The following is a 27,325-nucleotide window of genomic DNA, read 5'->3' on the forward strand; positions in this document are numbered from 1 at the left end:
TGTTCAGAGGCCTAGGGTCACATCCTCAGCCCCACTCCCCACAAGGGGAGCACCCAAACCCCGGCCCCACTGGGCCTGGGGGTCAGTCAGACACCGGGGACCCCGCGGGGGGTGGGGGGCAGCCACTATCTGGAGGGAATTAAACAGGAACACGCCATTTGGAAAGAGGTTTTAGTGAGGCCGCCCGGAGCTCCCGCCCCAGGCATCTGGCACTAGCGAGGAGACACGCCGTCCTGCGGGAGCCTCGGTGGAGTCGGGGAGCCGCTGGGTCCAGCGAAGAGGCAGTTTAGTTTGGGCTTCAGGTCGTTCCACACCTTGCTCATCTGGAGAAGAGGGAGTGTCCCAGGTTGAGACAGGCCACGAGCTGGCGACACGCCCCAGTGTGTCCGTTCCCCGCAAAACCCCTAGAAGCCCGACACAGCCCACCCGGAGACCCCGGCCACTGCCCCCGGCGCCACAGGCCCCTCCGCTGCCTGCTCTCATCCCCTTCCGCCTCGGATGGCTTGGCATAAGGGGAATCCGAAGTCCACCACGACAAGCCGTCCGGGTGTTTCCAGCATGACTGGTTCTAGAGCAGAGACTGAGCTGCCCGCTGAGACGCTCATTCACAAATGCCCCCGACCGGACTGACAGCCTCCACCTTCTAGCCCCTCACCCTGCCTCCAAGATGTCGTCCGCGAGTGTTATGGACTGCACACCTGAGCTCCTGCTATGCGCTGTCCGTCCAGACAGAACCATACCCACCCCACATGTGGGCTCCACACACATCTACCCGGTCCGGGAGAAGCCCATTCCTCCCTGGCTGGCTGAGTCAGGATGGCCCCCCCCACCCCCCACTGGTCAGTGTGGTCCCTGGGCACAGGGATGCTGTAGTCTTCCGTGCGCCCAGCACAGCCCCAGACCCCAGCTGCTTGCAGCCCATCGCCCTCCGGGTCCCCAGGTGATCGTGGAGGTTCAAGGACATGACCAAGGCCGCAGAGCTCCAACAGGCACAGAGCCGGGGCTCTACAAGCTGTGGCCCAAGCTCCCCCACTGTTATCAAGGACCCCTGAGCAGGTGACTGCGCTCCCAAGGCTAACTAAAGGCGTCGAAGGAACCCGGAACACACGATGTCTGAAGGCAGCACCAGCAAAAGCAGAACCACCCGAGAACCGTTTACAAATTTCCTCAACCCTGCAGACACCCAGCCTTCCAGGCTGTCCGGAGAGGACACACCCGGCCCCATCTGAGAAGCAAAGAGTCCAAGCCTGACTAGCGCAACACGGCTCTGGGTCACGGGGGCCAGGCAGGTGTCAGCGCGGCTTGCCAAGCCTCAGGACAAGCACAGCGCTTCATCCCCGTTTATAAGCCGCCATCTGGAGGACGCTGACCAGGGGTCTTCAGGAAGCGACCCCCTGCCTCCTCTGACTGATTCCCCACCGTCTCTTGTCTCACTCAGTTCTGGGGGACGCTCTGCTTTACCCCGACTCTGAAACTCCTCCGGGAGAAGAGAAATGCTTCCTTCGTTGCCTCCCACAGTCCCGTCCCCTCCCCCGAGAATGGCGTGGACAACTTCACCCCTGCAGTTCAGGCTCCGTGTGAGACTAGCAGATGTGAGCGAGGCGGGCTGAAAGGTCCCGTGCCCACCCTCTCACCCCCCAGCTCCCTGCCCTTCCCGGTGACCCTGCCGGGCCAGCTGCAGGGTGCCAGACTTGCAGGCAGAAAGGTGCTGGCAGGCAGACCCACCTCCTTGTGCCCCTGGATCTGAGAGTTGACAAAGGCACCGAGGATGTGGGAGGTGAGGGGCAGGTACACGTGGACCAGCTGCATCTCCTGGTGGAGGCAGTACAGGGAGAAGTAGCCCCGGAGCTCCATCGTCTGGATCGCGTTCTCCTGCTGCACGGGAAGGAGGCGCCCTTGCACCGGGTGGCGCGCACCGCGGGGCGCCGCGCCAACACGGGCCCTGCCCGCGCCCCGCCCCGCCCCACCGCCGAGGGAAACGCCAGCCACTCATGCCAACCGGGCATCCGGACGGCACCGCTCCGGGGGCGCCTGGGTGGCTCCGTTGGGTTAAGCACAAAGCACGGCTCTGGGCGTGGCGGGGCGGCCCTCCCGCCGCCGGCTACCCCAGCACAGGGCAGCGACGTCCGGGCAGCACGGGAGCCAGCCAAGGACAGGCCGGAAGTCCAGCTCCGGGGGGCCACCAGGCCGGGCGCGCAGCCCAGCCCAGCCCAGCGGGGCAGACCCAGGCCGCCCACACCCCCTCCCCCCACCCCCCGCGCCAGGACCACCTCCACGATGCGGGACTCCAGCTGCTCCACGGAGTCGGGCTCCCGGCTCTGCACAGTGGCGCTCATCATCTGCCGCTTCATCAGGCTGTACTTGTGCAGGGCCCGCTGGTGCTTGTGCAGCACGCCCTTCTCGTGCCGCTCGCACAGGTCCTGTGGAGGGAGGTGCACCGTGCTCGGCCCCCAGCGGGAAGGGACCCGGAGCCGTCCCCCCCGCCCCCCACCGTGGGAGCCAGCAGGTGAAAGGGAGCACGGGAAGGAGACTATGCAACAGACGCGGGCTTCCGAGTCCGCGACATTCACACGCGAGCCTCTCCCTCCACGCTGTTCACACGCGAGGGTCTCCTTCCACGCCGTTCACACTCCAGCCCTCCCTCCACCCTCCGCCATTCATACCCGAGCCCTCCCTCCGGCATTCACACTCGAGACCCCGCTCCGCGCCATTAACACGCGAGCCTCTCCCTCTGCGCCGTTCACACGCGAGCGTCTCCCTCCGCGCCGTTCACATTCGAATCCCTCCCTCCGCACCGTTCACACTCGAGCACCTCCAAGCCATTCACACTGGAGCCTCTCCCTCCACGCCGTTCACACCCCAGCCCCTCCCGCCTCAGAAAAGGCTCAGGCACACACTCTCTCCCTCCCTGCCCAGGAAGTGTTCACGGCACAGAGCGGCTTGGGGCCAGGCCCGGGGTCGAACCAAGAGGGGTCGCAGTGCCAGTCGGCACCACAAACCAAAACCACACAGAAGACAGCGCCTGTCCACAGAGAAGATGCCAGAGCGCCGGGACAGCAACGGACCTCGGCCTGTCACGCAGCCCAGTGTCAGAACGCCGTGTGCCTCCGGCAGCACCGAGACCGGTCTCCAAAAGGAAGCTGCACGGGCATTTCCCTGCAGCCCTAAAATAACTTCAATCAGGAGTCTTGTGGGAAATATCGGCCACTGAACCAGTGCTGGGACTTCGAGGCTGCCTGGCTACCATCCAACTTAACAGACAAATCCCTTCGGAACATTCCTCAAAGTACTAGGCCCCCTCTCCTTGAGCTCAGCAAGAAGGATTCTCTGGCTTCACAGGCAATCCAGCCTGTCACCAGTGCTGCGACAGTTAGGAAGTCTGCAGTCAGACTTCCTGGAATCTCTGCCCGTGGAAGGGGCAAGCTCCCTCAGCACCAGGCCAGCCCCTCACGGTATCTGTAAGGACCTAGCATATTCACGCATGCTCTCACACACACACACGTGCACACACGTATAGGCGTGCATGCATACACACGCAAAAATGCACACTACGTGCACACTTGTGCATGCAAACACGTACACTGGTACACATATTAATACGTGTGCACACACATTCACATGTACACACAGATACATATATACACAGATACCCTAACACATACACACGTACACTCGTTCAGGTACATTCACACACACGCACAGGTTCACGTACATACGTGAACACACATACACATATGCATGCACACATGCATGCACATTCATACACACGCACACTCACATACACATGCACACCTACCTATACACACGCACTCACGTGAGCCTACACTCACGTGTATGTGTGCATGTGCACACACCCACACACCCTCCATGGGCAGACCAAGGCAAGCCAGAGGCCTGCCGCACGCCTGCCGGGCCACAGCCAGAACCCCTGCAGTGCCCGCCGAGACCACCCACGGTCTTCCCTCCTCGGCCCTGGCTTCACGGCTCTTTTCCCACTCCCCCCGGAGTCAAGCCCTGAAAGTTCACGGGAGACTTCTCAACAGCTCCGTCCCTGGCCAAGGAACAGCCGGACTCACTTTATAGGACTGCAGCAAATCCAGGAAGAGGTTCAACTTCTCCACCACGTCATTCTCTTCCTGTTTGCCCTAGAAAACAAGGGTGGGTGACCAACACCGAGCACCACGGGACCCAGAGGCCCAGCCACGGCCTCCCATCTGCAGGCCTGAGCCGGCCCTCCCCCCACGGCCACCAGCCAGCTCTGCAGAAGAGCCCCCTTCCCACACGACAGCCCCCCACACAAGGCAGGGGAGCCAGAGAAGCCAGCGGCTAGGCGAGAGCTACGTCCTGGGCCTCCAAGGTCACCCGTCCGCTTGCGCTCGCCGCTCAACACCACTGGGCCTCGCGGCCCGCCAAAGCCACGGTCGCAGTTGGGACCAGGCTGGCCTCCTGGGAACACCCAATGCTAACACTGTGCTCACGGCCACGTGTCCCGAAGGGCTACAGCACGGCTTACGTCCTTCAGCTCCCAACACTTGCCGAGCACCTCGCCCAGGCGCAGCACCGGCTCCTCACGAAAATGAGCCCTTTTACGACCTCTAGAGCTCCAGCTGTGGCAGAGCATGAAGAGCGCCTCTCATAAACCGCACATCAGGCCCAGTGGCGGCAGAAGGTGTGAAGAAGCGAATAGAAGGACGTGTCTGAGGGGGTTACGAGCACCGCACCGCGAGCCAACGGTTTCGGCCCACGCTCTGCGGCCGACTCAGGGAACCCCAGGACTCCAGCCCGATGACCTCAGAGGCTCCAGGCCACTCCAACCCACGCCCAGAGCCAAGATTCCAGCCAGTAAGGTTACAGGAAAATAGCAGTGTTTCAGTCTTTTAAAACCTGGAAAGGAAAACACCAGAGATCCACAGGTGCCCCGTTCCTTCCTGAGTGGGCAGGGGGCCCAGGAGAATGGAGCCTCCCCCAACCCTTCTAGTAGTAGGAGGGCCTGAGGGTCATTCCTGCTCGCGTCCCTGGCTCCCAGGGCCTCGTTCTAGTCTGATGCCCCAACGCGTGAGACCCCACACCGCCATCCTGTCCGCAGGAAAACGGCCCGCTCTGGGTCTCAGCGGTCTCGCTGGGCTGCGGTGATGCAGATCTCCTCACGGTCTGCAGAGAACAAAGCCAGGACGCGTGGAGACAGAGTGAGGAAAACCCTCCCTCGCATGCCTTTGCTCACACGGCCAGAGTGACTAGAACCCCGGCTGTGCTGGATCAAAGTCCTGATGGGCCTCTGATCCACTTTCACATTAAGACGACACTAATTCCACTTCACTGTGAAAACCACCGCGGACAGAGAGCAACATTCAGGAAGTGGCACTTCCTCAGACGTCGCATTTCAAAGCAGCCTCCGTGAGATATCAGAGAATCTCGGAGCCGGGGGGGAACTTCAAACTACGAACTTGCACATCAGAAGCCCGAACCCTGTCTCCCTCTTCAAACGCAGAAACCCAACATCCAAATCTCAGTCGGAAACCACCGGAGACGACAGTTTGGAATTTCCACCCCGCGTTCTGCGTGACCTCGGGGGGCTCACGGTGCGCCCCACACACACCCCCACCCCTGCCACGAGGCTACTTGTTGAAGAAGGAGCTGTCTGGGGCCCAGGATCCCCGCAACCAGGATAACTTCACTTTTCCGTTTTACAATCAGCTGTGAGGAAAGTTCAACAGGTTAAATGAGAAGTGTTTTAATGACTTCATCCAGCCCCCTCGTTTTCACGGACCAGACACAGGCCCAAGACCAAAGGGACCTGAGCCACGTCCCACCACAAGACACCGGCCGCGCACCGAGCAGGCTCCCTCTCCACGCGGCCACACCTCCAACACCACGTGCCCGATCCTCCCCACGGTGGAAATGTGGGCGCCACGCAGACCTGGACACGGACTGGGCCCGGCACCAATTCCGAGAAACGCCAACCCCAGTTTCTAATGGGAACACACAGGCACCAGAACCACAGAGGAAGAAAACCCGGGACTTTCCCTACCCGCAACAAGATCAGATCCCTTCTTCAACACTCAGAGATATCCTGGGCCCCTGAGGGCCCCACATGAAGCCTGAAAATCCCCCAATTCCCGCTTGGGGATCGGCCACCGTCACCGTGTTCTCCGGCTTGCTACTAAGGAGCTTTGCGTCTGAGGCAGCAAGGCTTTCCCAAGTACATCATTTTAATTTATTTAAAACCATCTACCGTTTTTAGACGGTTTTAGATGGTTAGGGAAAGACCGTTTCCCCAAGAACTGGGCAGCAAATGCTCACCCTCAAAGTCATGTAGCAGTTTTACAGCATAAAAGCACCCAGATGAGCCTTTCCGGCTGTCAGTGAACACCGCACCTTCCAATCGATCCCCAACGACCACACCGCACCCGTGTGGATGGCGGAAACATTTCCGGAGTCTAACTGGGTATCTGGGGGGTATGAGGGGGCTCTCGCGGGGTGCTGCAGCTTACTCGTTGTTCTCTTAGGTGACCGAGGGGCCAAATACTTGCTGGCTGGGACAGCACAGCGGAAACTATTTGGTCCACCCACAGGTGTCTGAGGAAGTCAGATATTACGTTTGCCAGGGCAGTTACAGCGTCTGATTTCAGCAGAGTCAACCCTCCGAAGATCAGACCCCATCTGTCTTCGTCATCAGCAACCCTCTTCAGAGTCAACGGCTCACGGGAAGCCGCTCGGAACTGACGGGGATGTGCAGTTCCCGCGGGGCCCGGCAATCCACTCGCCGCAGACTCTGACCTCTGAAGTGCATGTGAGAAGATGTCCTGCGTGTGCTCCTCAGGTACAGAATGTTCTTCGGAACGGACACCGTGGAGAACAAATTCACTCACCTGCTGGGCGGCCTTGTCGGCGAGCAGTGCAAATTCAACGGACAGGCCTTTCAGTGCCTGTTTCAGGGACCCCCACGTGCTACTGTGCAGAGTGGCCCAGGAGGGGAGCGGGGTCGTATCAGACCCTAAAGCACTAGGGAAAAAAGAGACGGACGACAAGACACTCAAGGCCTGGGAGCTGACCTGGCCGTCCGCCACGACAACCCGTGACCCAGGACTGCGGCGGAAAGGCCGGGCCTCAGCCCCTCCCCCAGACCTCGGGACCAGTCCCAGCCAGCAACCCCCAGCGCCTGCGGGGGAGGGCGGAGTCATGCTGACAACAGCCCTCAGTGTCCTTTTCCAAGTGAAATCAACCCCTTCTCAGATCTAGTCCCGACCTCGGGAGAACGTGTGACATACATGTGACACACGTGTGACATACTGGTGCACACTCACGTATTGAGGGATCCACGTTTCCCTGCCTAAATGCCTCAGTTTTCCTCTTCCTAACATCACTGACCATTTCCCCAACTCTCTGCTTCCCCCTTCCAAAGCGAACCAGGTCAGAACGGAGGGGATTCTGGGCAAGCACCTCTGCCTGGACGTCGGCAGGCCCCTCCCCACCTGACCGAGCCCTGCAGAGCTGGGGGCACCTGCCTCAGCTCCTTCCCGAAGATGAGGAGGTCAGCAGCATTGTCGATGGCCCTCGACGCAATCCGCTCGGCCCGGTCGCGAAGCTTGTGGAAGCTGTTGTAGATGTTTCGAATGAGCTCCCGGCTGACAGCGAACTGAGTCTGGATGTCGGCTGGGAGGAAGTCCTGACAGGGAGGAGAGAAGGCCGTGGGTTACTGGCCGTGAAGTGCCTTGGGGAAAAGACGACCGTCGGCAGGGGAAGAACGGTACCCACTGAGCAGCCAGTGAGCCCAGACGCCAGGCCACGGGGGCACTTCGCTGGGCCTCCCTTCTGGTCCAGGAAAGAAACAGCCCATCATCACCCACACACCACGGACACGAAGCGGAGTGGCCCCTAGTGTCCGCTGAAGCCGGATCAAACTGACGTCCTGCCGAAACACACCCCTGTACTAACCTTCAAGTACTAATCCTCAAGCTCAGAGTGACAATCACAAAGTCCTAACCCCTCCCTCGAGGCAGGGCTTCCCAGGGGCCCTCGCTTTCCCCCAAGAATCAACTTCTCACCAGCTTTACTGTTAACTACCCGTTAATATTAACCATCGTTTACCGTAACATTAACTAGATAATGCTTACAAAACGGGCTGCTTAGGGAATGAAATGAAGGTAAGATACATGTATTTCTGTACGGAGAAGCAGTTTAACAAGAAAGGAGGGCCGCCCGGGGGTTCAGTCAGCTGAGCGTCCGACTCTTGGTTTCAGCTCAGGTCACGATCTCGCGGTCTGTGGGATCGAGCCCCGCGCCAGGCTCTGTGCTGACAATGCAGAGCCTGCTTGAGATCCTCTCTCTCCCTCTCTCTGCCCCTCACCAATCGCTCTGGCTCGCTCTCTCTCAAACATCAAAAAATTTAAAAAAGGAAAGGAAAAAAGCTAGCCAACAGCTACCTCAATTCTTTTTGAAAAAAAGAACAGACTAAATTTTAAAATAAACCAATGTGACAATCACTCCCCTGAAATCCGAGAAGCTAGTGACGAAGCCAGTGTCTGCCCGAATCACAAAAAGCCTCAGTCACGTCCGGGCAGGCCGCTCAGAAGTCTGGGACCTTGCCAGACGACAGCCTCTCTGAGCCTGTCTCCCCATCTGGGAAATGGGCGGCACACCCGCTGTCTGAAAGGAGAGCCGATGAGTAACCGCGCCGCGGGCCTTCGTGTCGTCTCCAGCACGCGGGGGAGGCCCAGGGCGGTAGCTGGTACGCGGTCGCCGCCCTGGTTGGGGGGGCGAGTGTGGCGGCGGGAGCGGTACCTTGGCCCGAGGAGCCAGCTTGCAGCTCATGAACTCGTCTCCAACACACTGAGCCGACTCCTTCAGCTTGTTCTGCACGTCCTGCGAAAGGAAGACAGAAACGCCACATCCACCAGCCGCAGCAGCGTCTGCCTGGGACCCATTAAGTCAGCGAAAGGCAGGATGTAGTCCCTCCTCCAGAGAGCCAGGTTTCCACGGATCTGCTCTCACGTAAGTATCCAGGATCTCTTCCCGGACTTTTCTCCACTGACCTCCACCTTCAGGACGGCCGTCCACAGACTGGAAAGCCTGACCTAACGGCAGCTCCGGAGGGGAGACCTGTCTCCAGGAAACAGAGACCGCACGCACACGGCAGGGACGGCGTCCGTGCTGCTGTCGGGCTCGTCACATCCTCTAGGTCCCACCCACGTGGGGCACAGGGACCAGAGACGGGGTCTCTTCCTCCCTGCACACAGACCCACGGGCCCCAGGCCCACGGAGCCCCGGGAGAGCTGGTGGGCAGCACACAGGGGCCCAGCCCGGCCCTCTGACAGCAGGCCTCTGTGGCAGTCCACGTCAAGGACCCACAAAGAGCCACGGGAAACACAGGCAAAGATCCTAACATGCAGCTGTTTGTGGGTCAAGGAATTCTAGAATTTCAGAGAGGCCCTGAAGACCCTCTGGCCCAATTCTCTCGTTTTACCAGAGGAAAGAGTCAAGGAGGCCATAGGGACACTCTACCTGTGTGAGAACAAGGGGTCAGAGGAGCCTCATGCCTCTAGAATGGGGGCGCCGTCTGGCTCCACGTCTAGGAGCAGCCTCCCGTCGTGAGCCGTGTACAGCTCCCACGTCCCACCACGTTCCTCTTGTGGCAATGAAGATCCCTGCTCTAAAGCAACCTGTCCACCCAGCGTTCAGAAGACCCACACTCCCAGCTCAAGGGCAGGTAGTCACAGAAACGTCCCCTGAACGACTGCTTTAGGTCCCATAAAAGAGGCAAAGGTGACAGGTATCCCCTGGCTGGCATAGAGGGAAAGCCAGCGGCCTTCTCAAGGAGGGTCTCGGTGTGTCTCATCTTCCTGCAGGGGAAGGGAGTGTGGGATCGAGCCCCTCCTAGGTCCCTGGGGAAGGGAAAGCTACCGTGTTGGAGCCCCACCCCCACCCCACCCTCTTCCTAGGCGGAGCCGGCCACCCTGGGGACCAGGCAGTGACTTCCTCCACAACTGTGAACAAGGACACTGCAAGACAGCAGAGGGACGCCCACGGCCGCCTGGTTTCTAACTGAAACTAACGTCCACGTGGAGACAGTCCCGTCACGAAGGTCTATGCTGCAGCTCCCTTAGAAAGACTCAGCTCAGGGGACTCCTGGGGGGCTCAGTCGGGTAAGCGTCCAACTTCGGTTCAGGCCACGATCTCACGCTTCGTGAGTTGGAGCCCCGTGTTGGGCTCTGTGCTGAAGGTTCAGAGCCTGGAGCCTGCTTGGGATCCTCTGTCCCCCTCTCTCTCTGCCCCTCCCTTGTGTGCGTACTCTCTCTCTCTCTCTCTCTCTCTCTCTCACTCAAAAATAAACATTAAAAAAATATATAACTCAACTCAGCCTTCCAGTGGTACTTAAGGTGGCTCTTTTCGCTTCCCAGAAATCGCTCATCCTGATCTGGGGTCTCGAGCATTTCCGTAACCCCTCCCAAACAGAGCCTCTGTGACCGAGCCTCAGTGCCCACGGCGACCGTGCAGAGAACCCTCTACCTGGATACACAAAATCCTGCCAAGCCAAAGCCAGGGGCGCCTCGTAACGTTACACCCCCGTGATCTGGGAGGAGAGCAGATGTCACTCCTGGCACCACGAGGGCAGCAGACTCCCCGAGGGCCCCCAAACGAGGAGGGCAGGAGAACAAGCACGCTTAGGAACGCCACTCACGCGGGAGCCTCGGGGCGCACCCACAGCAGAGTGATACTCACCGGGCCACTGAAGGACAGGAAGAGCCGGAGGGCCACGTCCTCGGAGAACGGGGGGTGCCGGGCCACCAGGTTAATGAAGCGCCTCAGGGCCCTGCGCCGGGCCTCAATGAACTCGCGGTCGGCTGCAGACCGAGAGCGAGGGGTCGGCCGGCAGCCTGCGCCATGCCCCCCGCCCCCGCCTCCCCGGCCGTCCGGAAACGTGCCGGGAAAAGCCCGGGTCCCTTCTGTCGTAGCCCACATTAGCCGCCCCTCGCCGGTCCCCAGCGGGAGCGCTGGGCGCCACCAGTGGGGAACGAGGGGGTCCGCGGCACCCACCCTAGCTGGCCCCGGCCTTCCTGCGCACGTCTCGCACCGGGCGCCCCGGCCCCCGCCCGAGCCCGCTCTACCTCCCAGCACTCTCTTGGGCGGAAGGGCCGGCACCATGCGGTAGGGGAACTTCTGCAGCAGCATCTCGTGGAAAACCACGAAGTCGTTGTACCGTCTGTACACGGAGGACCTGAAGCGCTAGAAGACAAGAGGGCCCACGCTCACGCCCGACGCCGGAAACCTCCCCGGGTCACCGCTCCCCTCCCTCCCATCCCCCCCGCCCCGAGACGGAGCCCACGCGTCGCGCGGCCTCATCCCCGCTCACGGGGCCTCCACGGCGAGGACGGGCGCCCTCCTCCCTCCCGGCGCCGCGCGGCTCAGGCCTCACGTCCAGCCCCCACCGCGGTCTTCACGGAGCGCTCAGCCGCAAAGCTGGCACCCACCCCACCCTCAAAGGCAGCGCTCGGGCCGGAGGCCTTCCCCACTGGGGGCCGGGGCCGTCCTCCCACACACGCCCCAACACCGGTGCGACCAGCGTGACGGCGTCCCGGGCCCAGCAGCCGACGCAGACCAGACCCCGACGAGGGGGGCGGACGGAGCGGACGTCCGACTGCAAGTCCGTCTGCCCCGTGGCAGATAAAACCGCGGGCGCCACGAGGGATCCACGCGACAGAGGCGCGACCTGGACCTACTGGAAGGGCCCACGCGACGGACGCGCACGAGCCGCTAGCCTGGGAAGTATACAAGCTGCCCTGGTGGTAAATGATGCTGCGGAGTGAGAGAGGCCGGGTGATTCCAACGACAGGACGTCCTGGAAGAGGCAGAGCTGCACAGACAGAAGACAGGGGCTGCCCGGGCTCAGGGCGGAGGAAGGAGCACGGGGAGCACAGGGGACTTTTAGGGCGGCGAACAGCGCGAGAGACACGGGACGGTGGACACCTGCCGTCCCACGTTCGCCCAAACCCACAGACCGTGCACCCACCCAGAGGGACCCTCCTGTGAACCACGGACTCCGGGTGATAACAGCGTGTCAGTGTGGGGTCACCGACTGTGACAAATCCACCATCTGGGGGACACCGATAATGGGGGAGTCTGGGGGGGAGCGGGGAATTACGGGAAATCTCTGTCCATTCAGCTCAATGTTGCGGTGAATCTAAAACTACCCCCTAAAGTCTACAAAAAAATTAAACATGCTACATGAAGAAAAACACAGTCAGTTGTGCCACGTGCTGGGGACTGCATGTGTTGCGCCCCCTCTGGATCTGCCCCAGCCTCTGGCGAGCGGGATGCAGGACAAAACGCGTGGCCCCTCTGCCTGAACACCTGCAGGCTGATCCCTCCGCCCGGCAGGGCTGCCTCCTTACAGACGACACACATGCTTAAGGAATTACGTTACTGAGACGGAAAGGGCCAGAAGCCCAACCTCATGCCCCTCTGATGCGCCGTCACCTGGGGGAATGGCACCCACGGGCATGGGAGAACTAAGTTTACTCACAGGCCTCGGTGACCGCAGCTTGGAAACACCATGAAACAAAAACCCTGTGATTCCTGGGGCGCCCGGGTGGCTCAGTTGGTTCCACTTTGGCTCAGGTCATGATCTCTCGGTTCACGGGCTGGAGCCCCACGTTGGGCTCTGTGCTGACAGCACAGAGCCTGGAGCCTGCTTTGGATCCTCTGTCCCCCTCTCTCTCTGCCCCTCACCTGCTCTCTCTCAAAAATAAATGAAAACATTAAAAAAAAAAAACAAAAAAATACAGCGGCACCTGGGTGGCTCAGTCAGTTAAGGGTCCGTCCTGATTTTGACTCTGGTTAAGATCTCACGTTTCATGAGTTCGAGCACTCTGCACTGACTGCAGAGCCTCCCTGGGATTCTCTCTCTCTCCTCTCTCTCGGCCCCTCCCCTGCTCACTCCTTCTCTCACAAAAATAAATAAAAACATTAAAAAAAAAAAAAAAAAGGAAAGAAAGAAACCACCATGTGATTCTGGATTCCCATGGCACATGCACACGGCCGTTCGGTTCGGAAAACGCACTTCCTCCCTGGATGACGACCGAAGCCTGACAGTGGCAGGGCCCCGTCACCAGGGCGGCCCTCTCGCCGGTGCGGCCCTGCTCTACCTGTCCCTGCACATCCCCCCGACACAGAGGGGCTGCACAAGACCCAGGGATGCTGTCGGCTTGTCAATGACTTACTCCTCAGTTTCAGAAGAATAAATCCCTCCCCCCACCAATGTTTATCCTAACAGCACTGGGATATAGAAAGAGAACAGACACACACACCCGCCCCCAGTATTTATTCTACCGGCACCGGGATTTAGAAAGAGGACAGAGGGACAGGGATATCAGTCCATGCAGACTCGCAGTCCTGGTGCCAGACGCCTCGTGAAGTCCGATATCGGCGGGCAGGATAACAGGGCAGACGGCGTCCTTAGCGGGGATGAGGCGGACACACCAGTCCTGCCCTCCAAACTGGATTCGCCGCCGGAAGCCCCCACTCTATCCTCAGGATTTCCCAGTTACTACAAAACCACTCCCAGGCCGGCGTGTGCCCGCACCTTGTGCTCAGAAGACGAGTGAGCTCCTACGAAGCAGCATCCCAGACGCAGGGAAGAGGGGAGCGGGCTGGGCTAGGGGTGTGGCTGAGCCAGAACAGGACCCAGGGACACGCACACGCAGGCTCTGAAGACGTCTGTTGGGCACCCTGGCTCTGAGCGTCGAGTTCTGGGTCTCACCTTTAAGCCCAGCGCAGACTCTCTGCGGTCCTTCTCCGCCTCATACCCCTGCCCTAACGTGTCCCCGCCCCTCCCCACCTCCTCCCAACACACACACACACACACACACACACACACACGCACACACACACGCGCGCGCGCGCTCTGCCCCTTACCTGGCTGGAAACCTCGTATTCCACATGCTTTAGGAAGAGGCCCTTCTTCTCGGGAATGAGCTCCACCTGCACGGTGTCCCTGGCCAGCAACTCCTGCAGGGTGTACGAAAGCAGCAGCGGGTTCCCCTGCGGCATCTGCATTCGACTGGGGTGTGGGTCCCTCCGCTCGCTGACCTGGGGCGCTGGCAAGTCTGGAGGGGACAAGGCGACCGGCCGATAAAAACGGCTGCTCGGAAGCAGAGGCTGCCACGGCGGGCCTGCCCCCGCCGCGTGCTAGCTTCGCACGTGGACTGTGGCCACATCACCCCCGTTCATTCAGGCCGCGGAGCTTGTGCCCCGAAAAGTCCCCACGCCATGAGGCGCCCACCCGCTCGTGAATCAGCAGACACGCCCCCCTTTCCAGGACCAGTCAGGTCTAGTTTTCAACCTGGGAATAGAAGAAAGTGAACTATTCACAAGTTACGTGCAAAAGAGCCCTCCTTTTCTCTGGAGTCGAAAAGGAGGTTAAAACTAAGAGCCATAGAATTTCTCTCTCCCACCGTTTCCACAGTGAACACACATGACGTCACATGCCAAAGCAATGATTCCAATTCCATGTAGGTAAAAACCCACATCTTGCTTAGAGCCATGGTTCCTGATCACACAAGTCAAAGAATTAGGCCCTCAAACCTCAGCTTCTTTACACATCACTCACAAAGCAGCAAAACACAGGTCTGAGAGATTACAGGCTAAAAAACACGGAAGTCACAGGAAAAAGTCAGTTTGGCTTTTAGTATAGAGTTTGAAAGAAAAAGAGTTCTTTTCGGTTAAAACCTGTAATAGGGGCTCCCGGGAGGCTCAGTTGGTGGAGGGTCCGACTCAGTTTCGGCTCAGGTTATGATCCCAGGGTCATGGGATCAAGCCCTACATCGGGCTCTGTGTTGAGTGTGGAGTCTGCTTGAGATTCTCTCCCTCTCTCTCTGCCCTCCCCTGCCCAAGCACGCATGCTCTCGTGCTCTCTCAAGACAAATGTTAAAATATATGTATACGTACATACGCTACGTACATAATAAAGATATCCCGTAGCGGGAGAGGAGGTCAGAGTCTGATCAACATTGCTACTGCTATAAATAACCACAACAAAGTGTACATTTTTTTCTTTTTCAAAATTTTCTACAACGTGGTTATTTCGCTTTTTTATGATTTACTTCTTAAAATAACACTTTAAGATTCTGGTTTACATTCTAAACAGAATTAATGGCCAGATTACTTTCATCTCTGAAATTACTCAGCATTTTAGAATTTAAAACGTAGCTGCTTTTAATTGACCTTAAAGCTTAAGAAAAAAAATAAACTAAGGCCTTAATGCTTACTTGGGAACCCCAAGGGCCTCATAAAAAGTCCACACGAAAACTAAATATTATGTGCTCTACAAGCAGTAAGCTCCCAAGTGAGGACACGTATCCTAGGGTCAAAACAATCCACCAGGGCGCAAGAAGAAAATATTAATAATTCTATCTGCATTTTGTTCCCTTCTTTTCAAACTTATATTCTTGTGATATCATAACACATGTAACGTAATATTAGAGTAGTGTGTGCATGTAACTTACTAAAACATGTGTGTATAGATATGTGTGCATATATTTGCATGCGTATTACATGTGCAAATGTGTATGTGTGTGTACGAGTGGGTGAATATATGTACACGAGTATATGTGTATACAAGTGTGTGTGTACATGTGTATAAATGTGTGTGCAAGTGTGTGTATATACCTGAGTGTGTGCGTGTAAGAGTATATATGTACGTGGGTATGTATATGTGTGTGAACCTGAGTGTGTGTGAGTTTATGTGTATATGGGGGGGGAACGTACATGTGTGTGTACGTGTGTATACACTACTGTGTATATGTGTACATGGGTTATGTATGTGTATCAATGCACATGTGCACGAGTGTGTATGTGTAGATGGGGGGATATACATGTGTTCAAGTGTATGTGCCAGTGTCTGTATATAAGCATGTGAGTGTGTGTGTACATGGGTGTGTACGTATGTGTACACTAGTGTGTATGAGTATATACGTACACGAGTCTGTATGTGTATCAATGCACATGTACATGAGTGTGTATGTATATATACAGGGGTGTACATGTGTACAGGTGTGCATTTGCAAGCGTGTGTATAAAAATGTGAGTAGTGAGCGCGTGCACGACCATATACGTACATGGTGTGCGTATATTGCACGAATGTGTGTACGTGTGTATATATGTGTATGAGGTATGTGTACATCAAGAGTCCCCAATATCTTAATGGCCAAAATGTGGAGACCACAGCTTCAGACAGTACCTGTTCTCCCATCCTAAAACCCAGCCCCTTTCCATGTGAAACTATTCTGGTGGCCTTAGAACTGCGCTGACCCAGTCTCCAGGGACCACACATACCCTGGGTCAACGAGACAGCACGCGTGTCTCAAGTACTCATTCAAGTGAGTGACGAACAACACAGGGACACTGGGCTCAGCAGTACCCATTCAGCTCGTGGCTACCAAGCGTTCCCACTGCCGGGCACAATCTATGAGGATCCAAACTCCAGGGCGAACTGGAATACACCGTGACTTAACTTTAATAGCACCCAGGTAATGAGCCAGGGGGCCCAGACACAGCACCAGGACACGAACTCGGGGGACACAGACGCCCTCAGCTTTGCTCTGGATGCATGCTGGCTGTGGGGGAGCCTGGCACTTGGAAGGGCACTGAAGGAAAGCTGGCTGAATGACTATTTACTGATATTTACTACACTTTCACGAGTGAAAGGTAGCATGTCTGGAGGGAAAACAAAGTCTTAGGTAACCAGAGCACAGAATATGTGGAAAAACAGGAAATAATCAAGTTAAAAGGTAATGGAGAAAGAACATTTTTATCAGAGAAAAGATGTGCAAATCATGTATCTGAGAAGGTACTGGTATCTGAAATATACAAAGAACTCTTACAACGCACTAGAAAAAAAAAAGAGAGAGACAGAGAGAGAAATAACCCAATTTTAAAATGGGCAAAGCATTTGCATACACATCCCTCCAAAGATATACCAGTGGCCAGTAAGCACATAAAAAGATTCTCAACACCATTAACCGGCACGGAAATGCAAATCACAGCCACAGTGAGATACCACCCACTGTGACGGCTCTAATTAAAAAAAAAAAAAAACCAGTGAGCATTGGCAAGGGTGCAGAAAAGTCTCGCTCATGCTGGCAGAGGCTTACGCGAGGCAAAAACAGTCGGCCACTTCCTCGGTGTCAGAGGCGGAGCCGCTATATGACCCAGCAGGTCCCCTCCTGGAAATACACCCAAGCCAGATGAAAACGTGTGCCCATACAGAGACCTGGAGACAAATGCCCACAGCAGCACCAGGTGTGAGAGCCAAGGAGTGGAGAACCCCAAGCGCCCATCAACAGTGAGGGGTAAATAAAAGTGGTTCATCTTTCCTTCCGCCGTGGAAAGGAATGAAGAACAGGTTCACACTACAAGATGGGTAAACCTTGAAAACCTCAGGGGAAGTGAACTAATCCATGCAGGGGATGAGTCCGTCCACAGGAAATCTCCAGAAGAGGCAAACCTACAGAAACAAAGCAAACGGATGCCTGCCTGGAGCTGGGGGCAGGGGGGGCCACGCCTGGAGAAATGAGCAGTGACTACTGGAAAATAGGGGGTTTCTCAGGGAGACGATAAAACGCTCCAGGGGTGATCGTGGCAATAGGTGCACAACCCCGTGAACACACCAACGACACTGTATTGTACACTTTAAATGAGTGAATTGTATGGCAGGTAATGACAATTCTACACGCCTTAAATATAAAAGGCAACATCAGTAAATGGAAGAGTCTTCTCTTCTACAGAAGCAAAAATGGTCAGAACCAGCTCTTTGAGGACACTGGGAATTGAAGGTCTGTGGCAATCCCGGGCACATTTATTGATGCAATAATTAGTGAAATTGAGGCTATACTGGAGTAGGGAGGCCCTTCCTCCAGTATGGCTGCAGTTGTCATAAGAAAAGGGAAGACCACACAAAGACCCAGAGGCACCTGACACGCGCGGGTGGGCACATGGCAACGGAGGCAGAGACCAAAGGGACACGGCCACAGACCAAGAACACCCTGGCAGCCTCAACCACATGCTGGGAGAGGCAGGAAGGACCCTCCCCTACAGGGTTCAGAGGGAGCGCAGCCCTGCCCATGTCTGGATCTCAGACGTGGGGCCTCCAGGGCCGGGAGACAACACGTTCCTGTTGTTTCAAGCCACCCCATGTGTGCTGCTTTGTTAGAGCAGCCACACAAAACTCACACGAGAAACTTTACAGAATTCGTTCTGAGAGGTCATTAAATAAATCTACAATGGTCGGCAGCAACACCTTGGGGAAGGAGGAAAATGTGATTTCCCCAGAACTGTCACGTTATATTATTTAAACTGTCAGGTTCACAACTGAAGTTTACAAGACACGCAAAGAAGTAAGACAGTACAGCCAAACACAGGGAAAAACCACCACCAGAAACTGTCTGAGAAAGGCCAGGCATTGAACTCATTCAACAGAACTGAAGGAGGGGCGCCTGGGTGGCTCAGTCGGTTGAGCGTCCGACTTCAGGAGAGCCTGGATCCTGCTTCAGATTCTGTGTCTCCCTCTCTCTCTGCCCCTCCCCTGCTCATGCTCTGTCTCTCGAAAATAAACAAAAACATTAAAAATAATAATAAAATAAAGAACTAATGCAAAGGAGGAGAGCAGTCCCAGCAATAGAAAATATGGATAAACAGACCAAAGTTGTACAAGAGGAGCGGGAAAAGATTCTGGAGTCAAGAAGCTCAATAAACAAAATGGAAAATTCACAAGCAAGGTTCAATAGCAGATCTGAGTGGGCAGAGGGAAGAATCAGCAAACCTGAAGACAGGTCAACTGAGACTGTCCGGTGTGGAGGACAGAAAGAAAACAGAATGAAGAAGAACGAACAGCCCCTCAGCAACCTGTACCAACATCACCGGCTGCACCAACAACAAAACCGACTGTACCAACACCACCGGCTGTACCATCATCATCAACATGAGCGGCCCAGGAGAGAGGATCAGGAAGAATAGGTGAATGAACTGCCAAATTTTTCCCAAATTTGATTTTTAAAATCCAGGAACCCAAAAAAAACACGCCCAAGATAGAGAGATTCACAACTAGACAGGTCACAACTGCGTGGTTCAAACTGCACCGTTCTGTGTCCAGAGACCAAGAGAAATTCTTGAAAGCACCAGGAGATCAGCAACCGGGCAAGACGAACAGCTCACTTCTCAGAAGCCACGGAGGCCGCAAGGCAGTGCGACGGCACATGCAAAGTGCCAGAAGACAGAACGGTCAACCGAGAATTCTACAACCAGCAAAACTATCCTTGCAAACCGAAGGAGAAAATAAGACACCCCAGATGACTAAAAGCAGCCAATTCACTTCTGCACTAGCAGTCGTGTTGTTCCTTCCGAGAGACAAATCCACGCGTGGAAAGAAAGAATGCCAGTAAAGGTAACTGCACTGGTAAATACGAAAGGCAGTAGAAACTTATCTGTAAGTTTTTCTGGGTGACTTAAAAGACAATGTATGAGGCAGTCATCATAAATCTGTTTTGAGGAGCGTACAGTTTATATGGAAACAATCTGCACAGCTGATAACAGAATGGGGAGAGGAAGGGAGCTGTAAGGGAGCAAGATTTCTACACGCCACTGAAATTAAACTTGTACTAACCCAAGCAGGATTGTTACACATTAACATGTTGACGTGTACTCCCAGGGCAATCGCTAAGAAAATAACAGGAATAATATAGTAACCGAAACAAGGGAATTTAAACCGTACACTAGAAAATACCTATTTGATGTAAAACAAGGTAATAACGGAAGAACAGAGGAAAGATAAAAGTAATGAGGGAAAGAAAATTTGGGAAGCACCAAGCAGGTACTGATTTTGTTCTCTTCCTGATGGGTCAAGTAAGCTAACCTAAGACATGTTAGCTCAGTAATGATTACCAAAGGACCACAGGCTGCTGAAGAACCTGAACTCTGACCACAAGAGAATCTACAAGTCAGAACCCAGGGGCGCCTGGGGGGCTCAGTCAGTTGAGTGTCCAACTCTTGATTTCAGCTCAGGTCATGATCCCAGGGTTGTGGGATCAAGCCCTACATCAGGCTCCAAGCTGAATATGGCACCTGCTTGACATTCTGTCTCTCTTTCTCCCCCACTCATGCTCGCACTCTTTGAAAGAAATACACACACACACACACACACACACACACACACACACACACATATATTTAAAAGTCAGAACCCAAAGGTACATTTTATTGTTACTTTTGTTAACGGGGTCACCATGTTGTCCAAGCTGCTATTTTCTTTTTTTTTTTTTTTTTTTTTGTATTTTATTTATTCTGAATGAGAAAGAGTGACCAGAGGAAGGGCAGAGAGAGAGGGAGAGAGGGTGGAGGGGGAGACAGAATCCCAAACAGGCTCCACACTGTCAGCACAGAGCCTGATGGCAGGACTCAAACTCACGAACTGTGAGATCATGACTGGAGCCTAAACCAAGAGCTGGACACTTAACCAACTAAGCCACCCACGTGCCCCCTCTCGTCGAAATTTCAAAAAAAAAAAATTTTAATGTTTATTTATTTTTGAGAGAGCGAGCAAGCACAGGCAGGGGAGGGGCAAAGAGGGAGGGAGACACAGAATCCGAAGCAGGATCCAGGCTCTGAGCTGTCAGCACAGAGCACGACGTGGGGCTCGAACCCACGAGCCGTGAGATCATGACCTGAGCCGAAGTCAGACGCTTAACTGACTGAGCCACTCAGGTGGCCCTGGAAAAGTTTTAATCTCAAGAAAGCTATGATTCCAAGTATCAGTTTCCTAAACTGGGACATGTCTTTTGAAATGTTTAAGAAGGAAAACAGATCATTCCAGATCAGCTAACCTGTCATGCAACAGACCACACACCGTGGAAAGGGCAGAAATTCAGGGAGAAAGGGTCTGGTTTTCTGTGGGAGTAAATGTCAAGTTCACTGACAGGACTTAATACCCTTATCAGATGGAAAACGAATTGCACACCCACCCACCCCGCCCCAACAGGTAACAGTTTCTGAGAGAGGCAGCGAGGCCCCATACTGAAAGGCTCCAGACAAAGGATGGGTTTTGACCTCAGACGGGTGTGTGTTGACACCCAGTCTCTCATTTCCTAGCAGTGTGTGCCCGGCCAGCGACCCCCTCCGAGCTAACCACTTACCACCAGTAAAATGCAGGGGTAAGGCTGCCTGCCCAGGGGCAGGCCCTCGTCGGCAACAAACCCTCAGAGGCCTCTCTAGCGGTGCTCCCTCTCTGCTCCAACCCTTCTGACACACAACCGCTCAACCACGGGGTTTGGACTCAACCCAGAACCCAGTTCAAAGCCTTGCCTTGAAATGCCACTCACGGTCCGAGAGAAGCTGGAAGGAAGCGGCTCTCAGACCCGGAGGCTCAGCGCCTCGGGCTGATTCCACACTGCCCCAGCGGCCCTTGTGGGAAATGAGACACCAGAGCTCAAAGTAACTACCTGCTAGAAATCAGTGAGTAAGCCCCTGCCTCCCTTCGGGATTACCGTGCTCCACTCCGAACCACCTTCGTGCATCTGTGGACTAAAAGGCAGAACCAACTGCCCGTAGCAATAGGTGTTCGGGGCAGGGATGAGGCCCAGTCTCCACCCCGGGGGACACCTCGCTACCCGACAGAGATGTGCTGGCTCCAGGTGACTGTAAGACAGCCTGGCAGGTGTTGAAGGAACAGGCACTGATGGGGAGTGGCGTCACTCCCAAGCCAGCCACCGGCGCGCCGCGGGACCCCCGACGTGGGCCTCTGCCGCTCTGCAGCGCACACAGGGAAACAAACGGTCAGTGAGCAGCATTCAACGTGTCCGGCTCCGAAATTCTGGGATTCTCCAAGCCAGCTATCCACAAACGAAAAGCAATGAAACGTCACACAAAGCCCACTGTCCTTCCCCCCCCCCCCCCCCCCCCCCCCCCCCCCCCCCCCCCCCGTATTTCCATCAGAGCCTCTGGGCAGCAGTCCTGCCACGGGCACGCCCCCGGAGAGGTCCAGCCCCTCTGTGTCCGGACAGCCCCCAGCAGCAGGGGCCCTTCCTCACTCGCCACAGGCCGAAGCTTCGGGAAACCAACAAGAGTTGCCCAATGAGCATGCGGTCACGCACACCCTCACTTCATGAAAGCAAGCCCCGGCAAATGCTGACCAACGCAGAAGTCACAGACCAGGGGACCCTGCACACACACAGGAGGCGGCACCCAGCCCGGCCAGCCGCTCCACCGTGGAGAGACAGCACCAAGCACCCGCAGACACCCCAACTATGCCCCAGCTCGGCCCACCCCCGGGTCTCACTGCTTGCAGAGAGCCCCGGGGGGGGGGGGGGGGGGGGTAAAGGGCTTTCTCGACCGTGGCAGGTCACGTGTCCTCCGAAGGCAGCCAGGGAGGAAGCTTCCTGCCATCCGAGTTTAGCAGCACGGTGGGCGGGAAGTTGCGTTCTGATGGCCTCCAAGTTCACCGTTCTACCACCACGCGGATCTGTCCCTACTGCCGTCCTCGGCTGCTGGCTCACCAGCACGTGGGACGGGGACCGGCGAGAGACGGCACATGCATCAGGGTCCGCTGCTGGGCTTGACCAGACACTGAGGGGTACGACGGCTAGTATCCAAAGTCAGGAAGTAAGTGTGGGCAAGGACGCGGAGGGACCGGACGCCCTGGACGCGGAGGCGGAGACGGACAGTGCCCTGCTGAGGCAAAAGGCGGGGCAGGTCCTCACGAAACAGAACCACACGTGACCAGCGATCCCGCTTCCGGTCTATCCCCAGAAGAACCGGAAGCAGGACCCGAAGAGACACCCGCTCGCCCACATTTGCGGCGGCAGGATTCCCGGCGGCCGAGAGACGGAAGCGACCCACGCGTCCACCGACAGACGACCACAGTGTGGTCCGGCCACACGATGGACTATCACTCAGCCTTAACAAGCAAGGAAATCCTGGCACCGGCCGCCACGTGCATGAACGCGGAGGGCGGGAGGCTGAGTGACACAAACCACACACGGAAGGACGGACACTGTAGGATCCCACTCCCACGAGGCCCCGGGGTCGTCAGACTCGCGGACACGGGAGGACACGCACTGGGACCCACTCCCACGAGATCCCAGGGTCGTCAGACTGACGGGGACAGAAAGTACGTGATGGTATCAGGAGCTGGGGGAGGGGGAGGGAGGTCAGTACTGAAAGGGGTTCAATTTGGGAAGATGAGAAAGTTCTGGAGAGGGACAGTGGGGATGGCTGTGCAATAACGTCAGTGTTCTTAATGCCACAGAACTGCACACCTGAAAATGGTTAACATTTTATGCCACGTATGTTGTACAATTAAAGAAACACACTCGGGGGTGGCTGGGTGGCTCAGTTGGTTAAGCATGTGCCTTCAGCTCACGGTTCGTGAGTTCGAGCCCCACATCAGGTTCTGCGCTGACAGCTCGGAGCCTGGAGCCTGCTTCCCATTCTGTGTCTCCCTCGCTCTCTGCCCCTCCCCCACTCATGCTCTCTCACTCTCTCTCTCTCTCTCTCTCTCTCTCTCTAGCTCTCTGCAAAAATAAATAAACATTTACAAAAAAATTTAAAAAAAGAAAGAAACACACTCGGATCGCTGGGTTGAACCCCCAGAGTCTAGGGGAGGGCCTGAGAACCTGAGTTTCCAACAAGCGTCCAGAGGCCCCAGTTTGAGAACCGCTGTCATAGGACGAGCGGAAGAAGGACCTCAGGGCCTCGCCTAGACCCACGGCCCAGACCGGACACAGACCAGGGGTTCGTATGTGCTGCCACCTTGTTCTGCTCACTCATCAGAGACAGCAGCGACAGCAGCGTTCCAGGTGACAGCTCTTCCTCCAAAGTTACAGGGAACGGACCCAGCAGGAGTCCTCGATTTTCAACAGCGACACTCCTCCTCAGGCTCACCCTCAAAAACTGCTCTAAGCTACTGTGTTCTTCTGAAATTCGGCTGTTCTCAGGAAACAGAAGCGACAGTGTCCGGGTCCTCATGGTGGCCACGGCCTCACGACAGAGAGCTCGGCGGCCGGGTGGCCAGGGAACACCAGGGACACCCGCGTGTGCAGCACACAGTCCTTCAAGAACGAGCCCTAACTCGAGCCCAAACACACAGAGGCTGTCACAGCCTCGGTTTTGCTACCCTTCAGACGCAGTTTTCTTTCAAGAACATTTCACGTACCATTTCGCTATCTTATTTGAAACGTTTATTTATTTCGAGGGAGAGAAAGAGCGAGCACAGGAGAGAGGGGCAGAGAGAGAGACAGAGAGAGAGAATCCGAAGCAGGCTCTGAGCAGTCAGCACAGAGCCCGAGACAGGGCTTGAACTCACAAACCGTGAGATCACGACCTGAGCCGAAATCAAGAGTCAGACACTCAACCAACTGAGCCGCCCAGGCTTTTAAATACAGAAAACCCCCACCCCTACCGTCTGTACACATCCGTGTTCACTTTGCACGTGCTCTCCACGTGCACAGGGATCAACAGACACACAGGCAGTTTCTTAAATACAAAGTGTGTTTCCATGTGTGTACACGACATTTCTTTCAAATTTTCTGTAAACGCAAAAACCTTAGCCATTCACATAACATAATCACCATGAACACGGTTTTCCCTTCAATCTGTGTTCCTACATACATTTAAATGCACTTACGTTTGTTTTCGTCGTGAAACATTTCAAACAGACGTAAAAGTACGGAAAATATTATATTCCGTGTATCTACCATGGAGATTTCGTAACATTGGGTCATATTTTTTCTGAAAAAAATTTAAATACAAAAAGCACGTCACAGATGCACACCCACCCTGGCCCCCTTTCCTATTTGAAGGTGACCACTGTCCTAGAGTGGAGGGATATCCATTCCAGGCAGGTCTTTGTGCTTTCCACGTGTCCATAAGTGTCTGTAAAGTGCATGCGAGTATTGTATTTTGTCGTATACGACAAACACAATTATTTTTTTCTGGTTTATACTGGAACAGCGCACGAGTACAGAAGAGTGTACCTATCAAATCTGTTCAAGTCAATGAACCGGCATAGCATCGGGGCAGCACCCACATAGAGAAACGGGACACACGCCCGCTCCCTTTCGGCCACTCCCCCGCCAACGGTGCCAGCCACCTTCTAACCCACGCATAATTTCTGTCTGCGGTTACACCATATACACGGAATCAATCCGTAAGTTCCCGTTTCTGACTCCTTCCACTCAGCACAACGTGCGAGGCCCATACATGTCACCGCACGCAGCTGTCATTGCTACAGACCCCGCTGCGTGATCGGGCCACGATCGACCTATTGATCGTGCTGCTGGACACCTGGGTAGTTCCCAGGGTTTTCCTATTACACACGGTGCTGCTATGAACACTTAGCACACGTCCTTTGGTGGACACATACCCCTCATTTCTGTTGGGTATGTTCCTTAAAGTTCCTGGATCCTGGGATTTCTTACGTCCGGCTTAGCAAATATTTCCCGTTTTCCAAAATGACTGACCCACGTCACACTGCCATCAGCAGGAGGCCCAGCTGCCTCACGCAGTGCCCCCCACCCAGTGTTTTCCCTGTGTCCCCCTCACCACTTGATAGGGTCTGTGTCTAACACAGTGGCCGCGAAGTCAAAATTTCACCTTGAATTTTTTCCATTTACTTTACAACCGTTCTATATTCCTAAAAACGTACTGTTACCTGTAACGATTGCATCACATCTCAGGTATGCAACTAAACGTCACGTAGCCCTTCTCCCATGAGATGTTTCCTGCTATTGTCAACAGCGTGAAGAACAGCCCTATTCACAAAACATTCCGCTGTGGGTTTTTTTACTCTATCCTTAGCATCAATTCCTAGAGAATTGCCACATGATTTCCTGCTAATGGACACTTCCCTGGATGGCTTTTGTACACAGACACATGTTGAGTAAGACTTTCTTCAGAAACCCTCTTTGGAGCGTTACTGCAGTGATCTTGGTAATCTAAAAGATGCACCAAAAAATACATAAAGATGTACCATAGTGGCATTAAAAAAGAGAAAACTAAAATTTGACCTTCCCGCCTGCGATTAGAACGGCAATCACCGAGGGGAAGGGATCGTAATGCAGTTTCCTCAAATCCACCACTGCCCCCCAAAATGTTCTTTTCTCCTTTCTCAGCCAGGAGACGCATGTCCTGCTGCCCCCTCCACTCGCCTCTCTTCAGCCACAGCAGGCACCCGCCGGTGAGAGCCTGGGCACTGCTCCAGGGCCCTCGTCCTGGGACGCCCTTTCCGCAACTATCCGCAGACCAACTCCTTCACCTCCTTTGAACTGTGGCTCAAACACCACTTTCTCACGGCAGGTACTCGGTGCCAACTGCATCCCCTCCGCCCCCCGCATGCTAACATGGGTCACTGGCTCATTATGTCCGAAGAGTGTCCACCACCCACTATAAGACCATCAATTCCGGCACAAGAGGCTTCCTTATTCTGTCCACGCTTAGGATCCCAACAGTCGAGAAGAGCCCCCAGCACATAGTAGGTGCTCAATAAAACCTTTTGCTGACTGCACGAAAGGCGCCAAAGTCACACAGACAGGAAAGCCACAGAGAGTCACCAAGGCCTGCTATGCTTTCCCAGGCGGGGTGACAACCTCTTGCCCATTCCGCACCAACAGATCGCCGTAAGGTCTTGCCGGTGACAGAAACCGTGCCTCGGTGAACCACAGCCAGAGGCAAAAGCCGGTAACACAGAGGAGGCTCTCAACGATGCCGCCGCCCCGGGCGAGCCCTGAGCAGGGACAGCTCCCCACCTCCACCACAGCCCCTCGGCCAATCCACAGCTATATCTACTTTTCCCCAAAAGAACGTAAGGCAAAACCCCCGACTAAAGCCATAACGCGCCATCTGGCTCGTCAACCAACACAACAAAGAAAGGCTTTCCTCTTCCTGCAACAGTTTGAGTGTTTTTACCTTGAAACAAAGTAAAAATAAACCACCTCTCCAGGTCCCTCCAAGTCCTCTGGAACTTCACTGAGAATTTCTGAGCTGAATCCTCTCCAAATCTCAGTTCAAACACTACTGCAACAGTGAAGTGTTTGCTAAGCCCTGTGCGAGCGCGAGTCTAGCGAGCCTCGCTACTCTCCAACTTCCGCCTCCTCGCTGACCTGCCTCAGTGTCTCGTCCGTGGGCTTCTCACACACCAGAACATTCACCCCAGCCCGGTTCAGGGAGCTCTGGCTCCCCGACGCTGCCCGGCACGGGGATGGCACACAGCACACGCACAACTGGCTTCCAAGGGCCAAAGAATGAGCCAGATCCCCTCCCTCACACCACACGCGGTAAGTAAAGG

The 27,325-nt window shown here is 55.4% G+C and overlaps 1 protein-coding gene across 3 annotated transcripts in view; it reads right to left on the reverse strand.

Moving 5' to 3' along the window:
- Positions 1-157: 157 nt before the first annotated feature.
- The window catches only part of SNX8 (sorting nexin 8), a 69,057-nt gene continuing 41,889 nt past the window's right edge, over positions 158-27,325 (reverse strand). For 2 of the 3 annotated variants that reach the window (XM_043559546.1, XM_043559544.1), the window contains exons 2-11: positions 13,912-14,102; positions 11,106-11,223; positions 10,720-10,841; positions 8,782-8,862; positions 7,506-7,666; positions 6,870-7,002; positions 4,077-4,145; positions 2,271-2,420; positions 1,726-1,875; positions 158-323 (exon numbers count right to left, since the gene is read on the reverse strand). In XM_043559546.1, coding sequence (XP_043415481.1) covers positions 213-323; positions 1,726-1,875; positions 2,271-2,420; positions 4,077-4,145; positions 6,870-7,002; positions 7,506-7,666; positions 8,782-8,862; positions 10,720-10,841; positions 11,106-11,223; positions 13,912-14,052 — 1,236 coding nt within the window. In that variant the 5' untranslated portion in view covers positions 14,053-14,102 and the 3' untranslated portion in view covers positions 158-212. The remainder of the gene's footprint in view (positions 324-1,725; positions 1,876-2,270; positions 2,421-4,076; positions 4,146-6,869; positions 7,003-7,505; positions 7,667-8,781; positions 8,863-10,719; positions 10,842-11,105; positions 11,224-13,911; positions 14,103-27,325) is intronic. The other variant, XM_043559545.1, reaches the window with a different exon arrangement.

Source organism: Prionailurus bengalensis, chromosome E3 (genome assembly GCF_016509475.1).
Source record: "Prionailurus bengalensis isolate Pbe53 chromosome E3, Fcat_Pben_1.1_paternal_pri, whole genome shotgun sequence".
Lineage (NCBI taxonomy): Eukaryota > Metazoa > Chordata > Mammalia > Carnivora > Felidae > Prionailurus > Prionailurus bengalensis.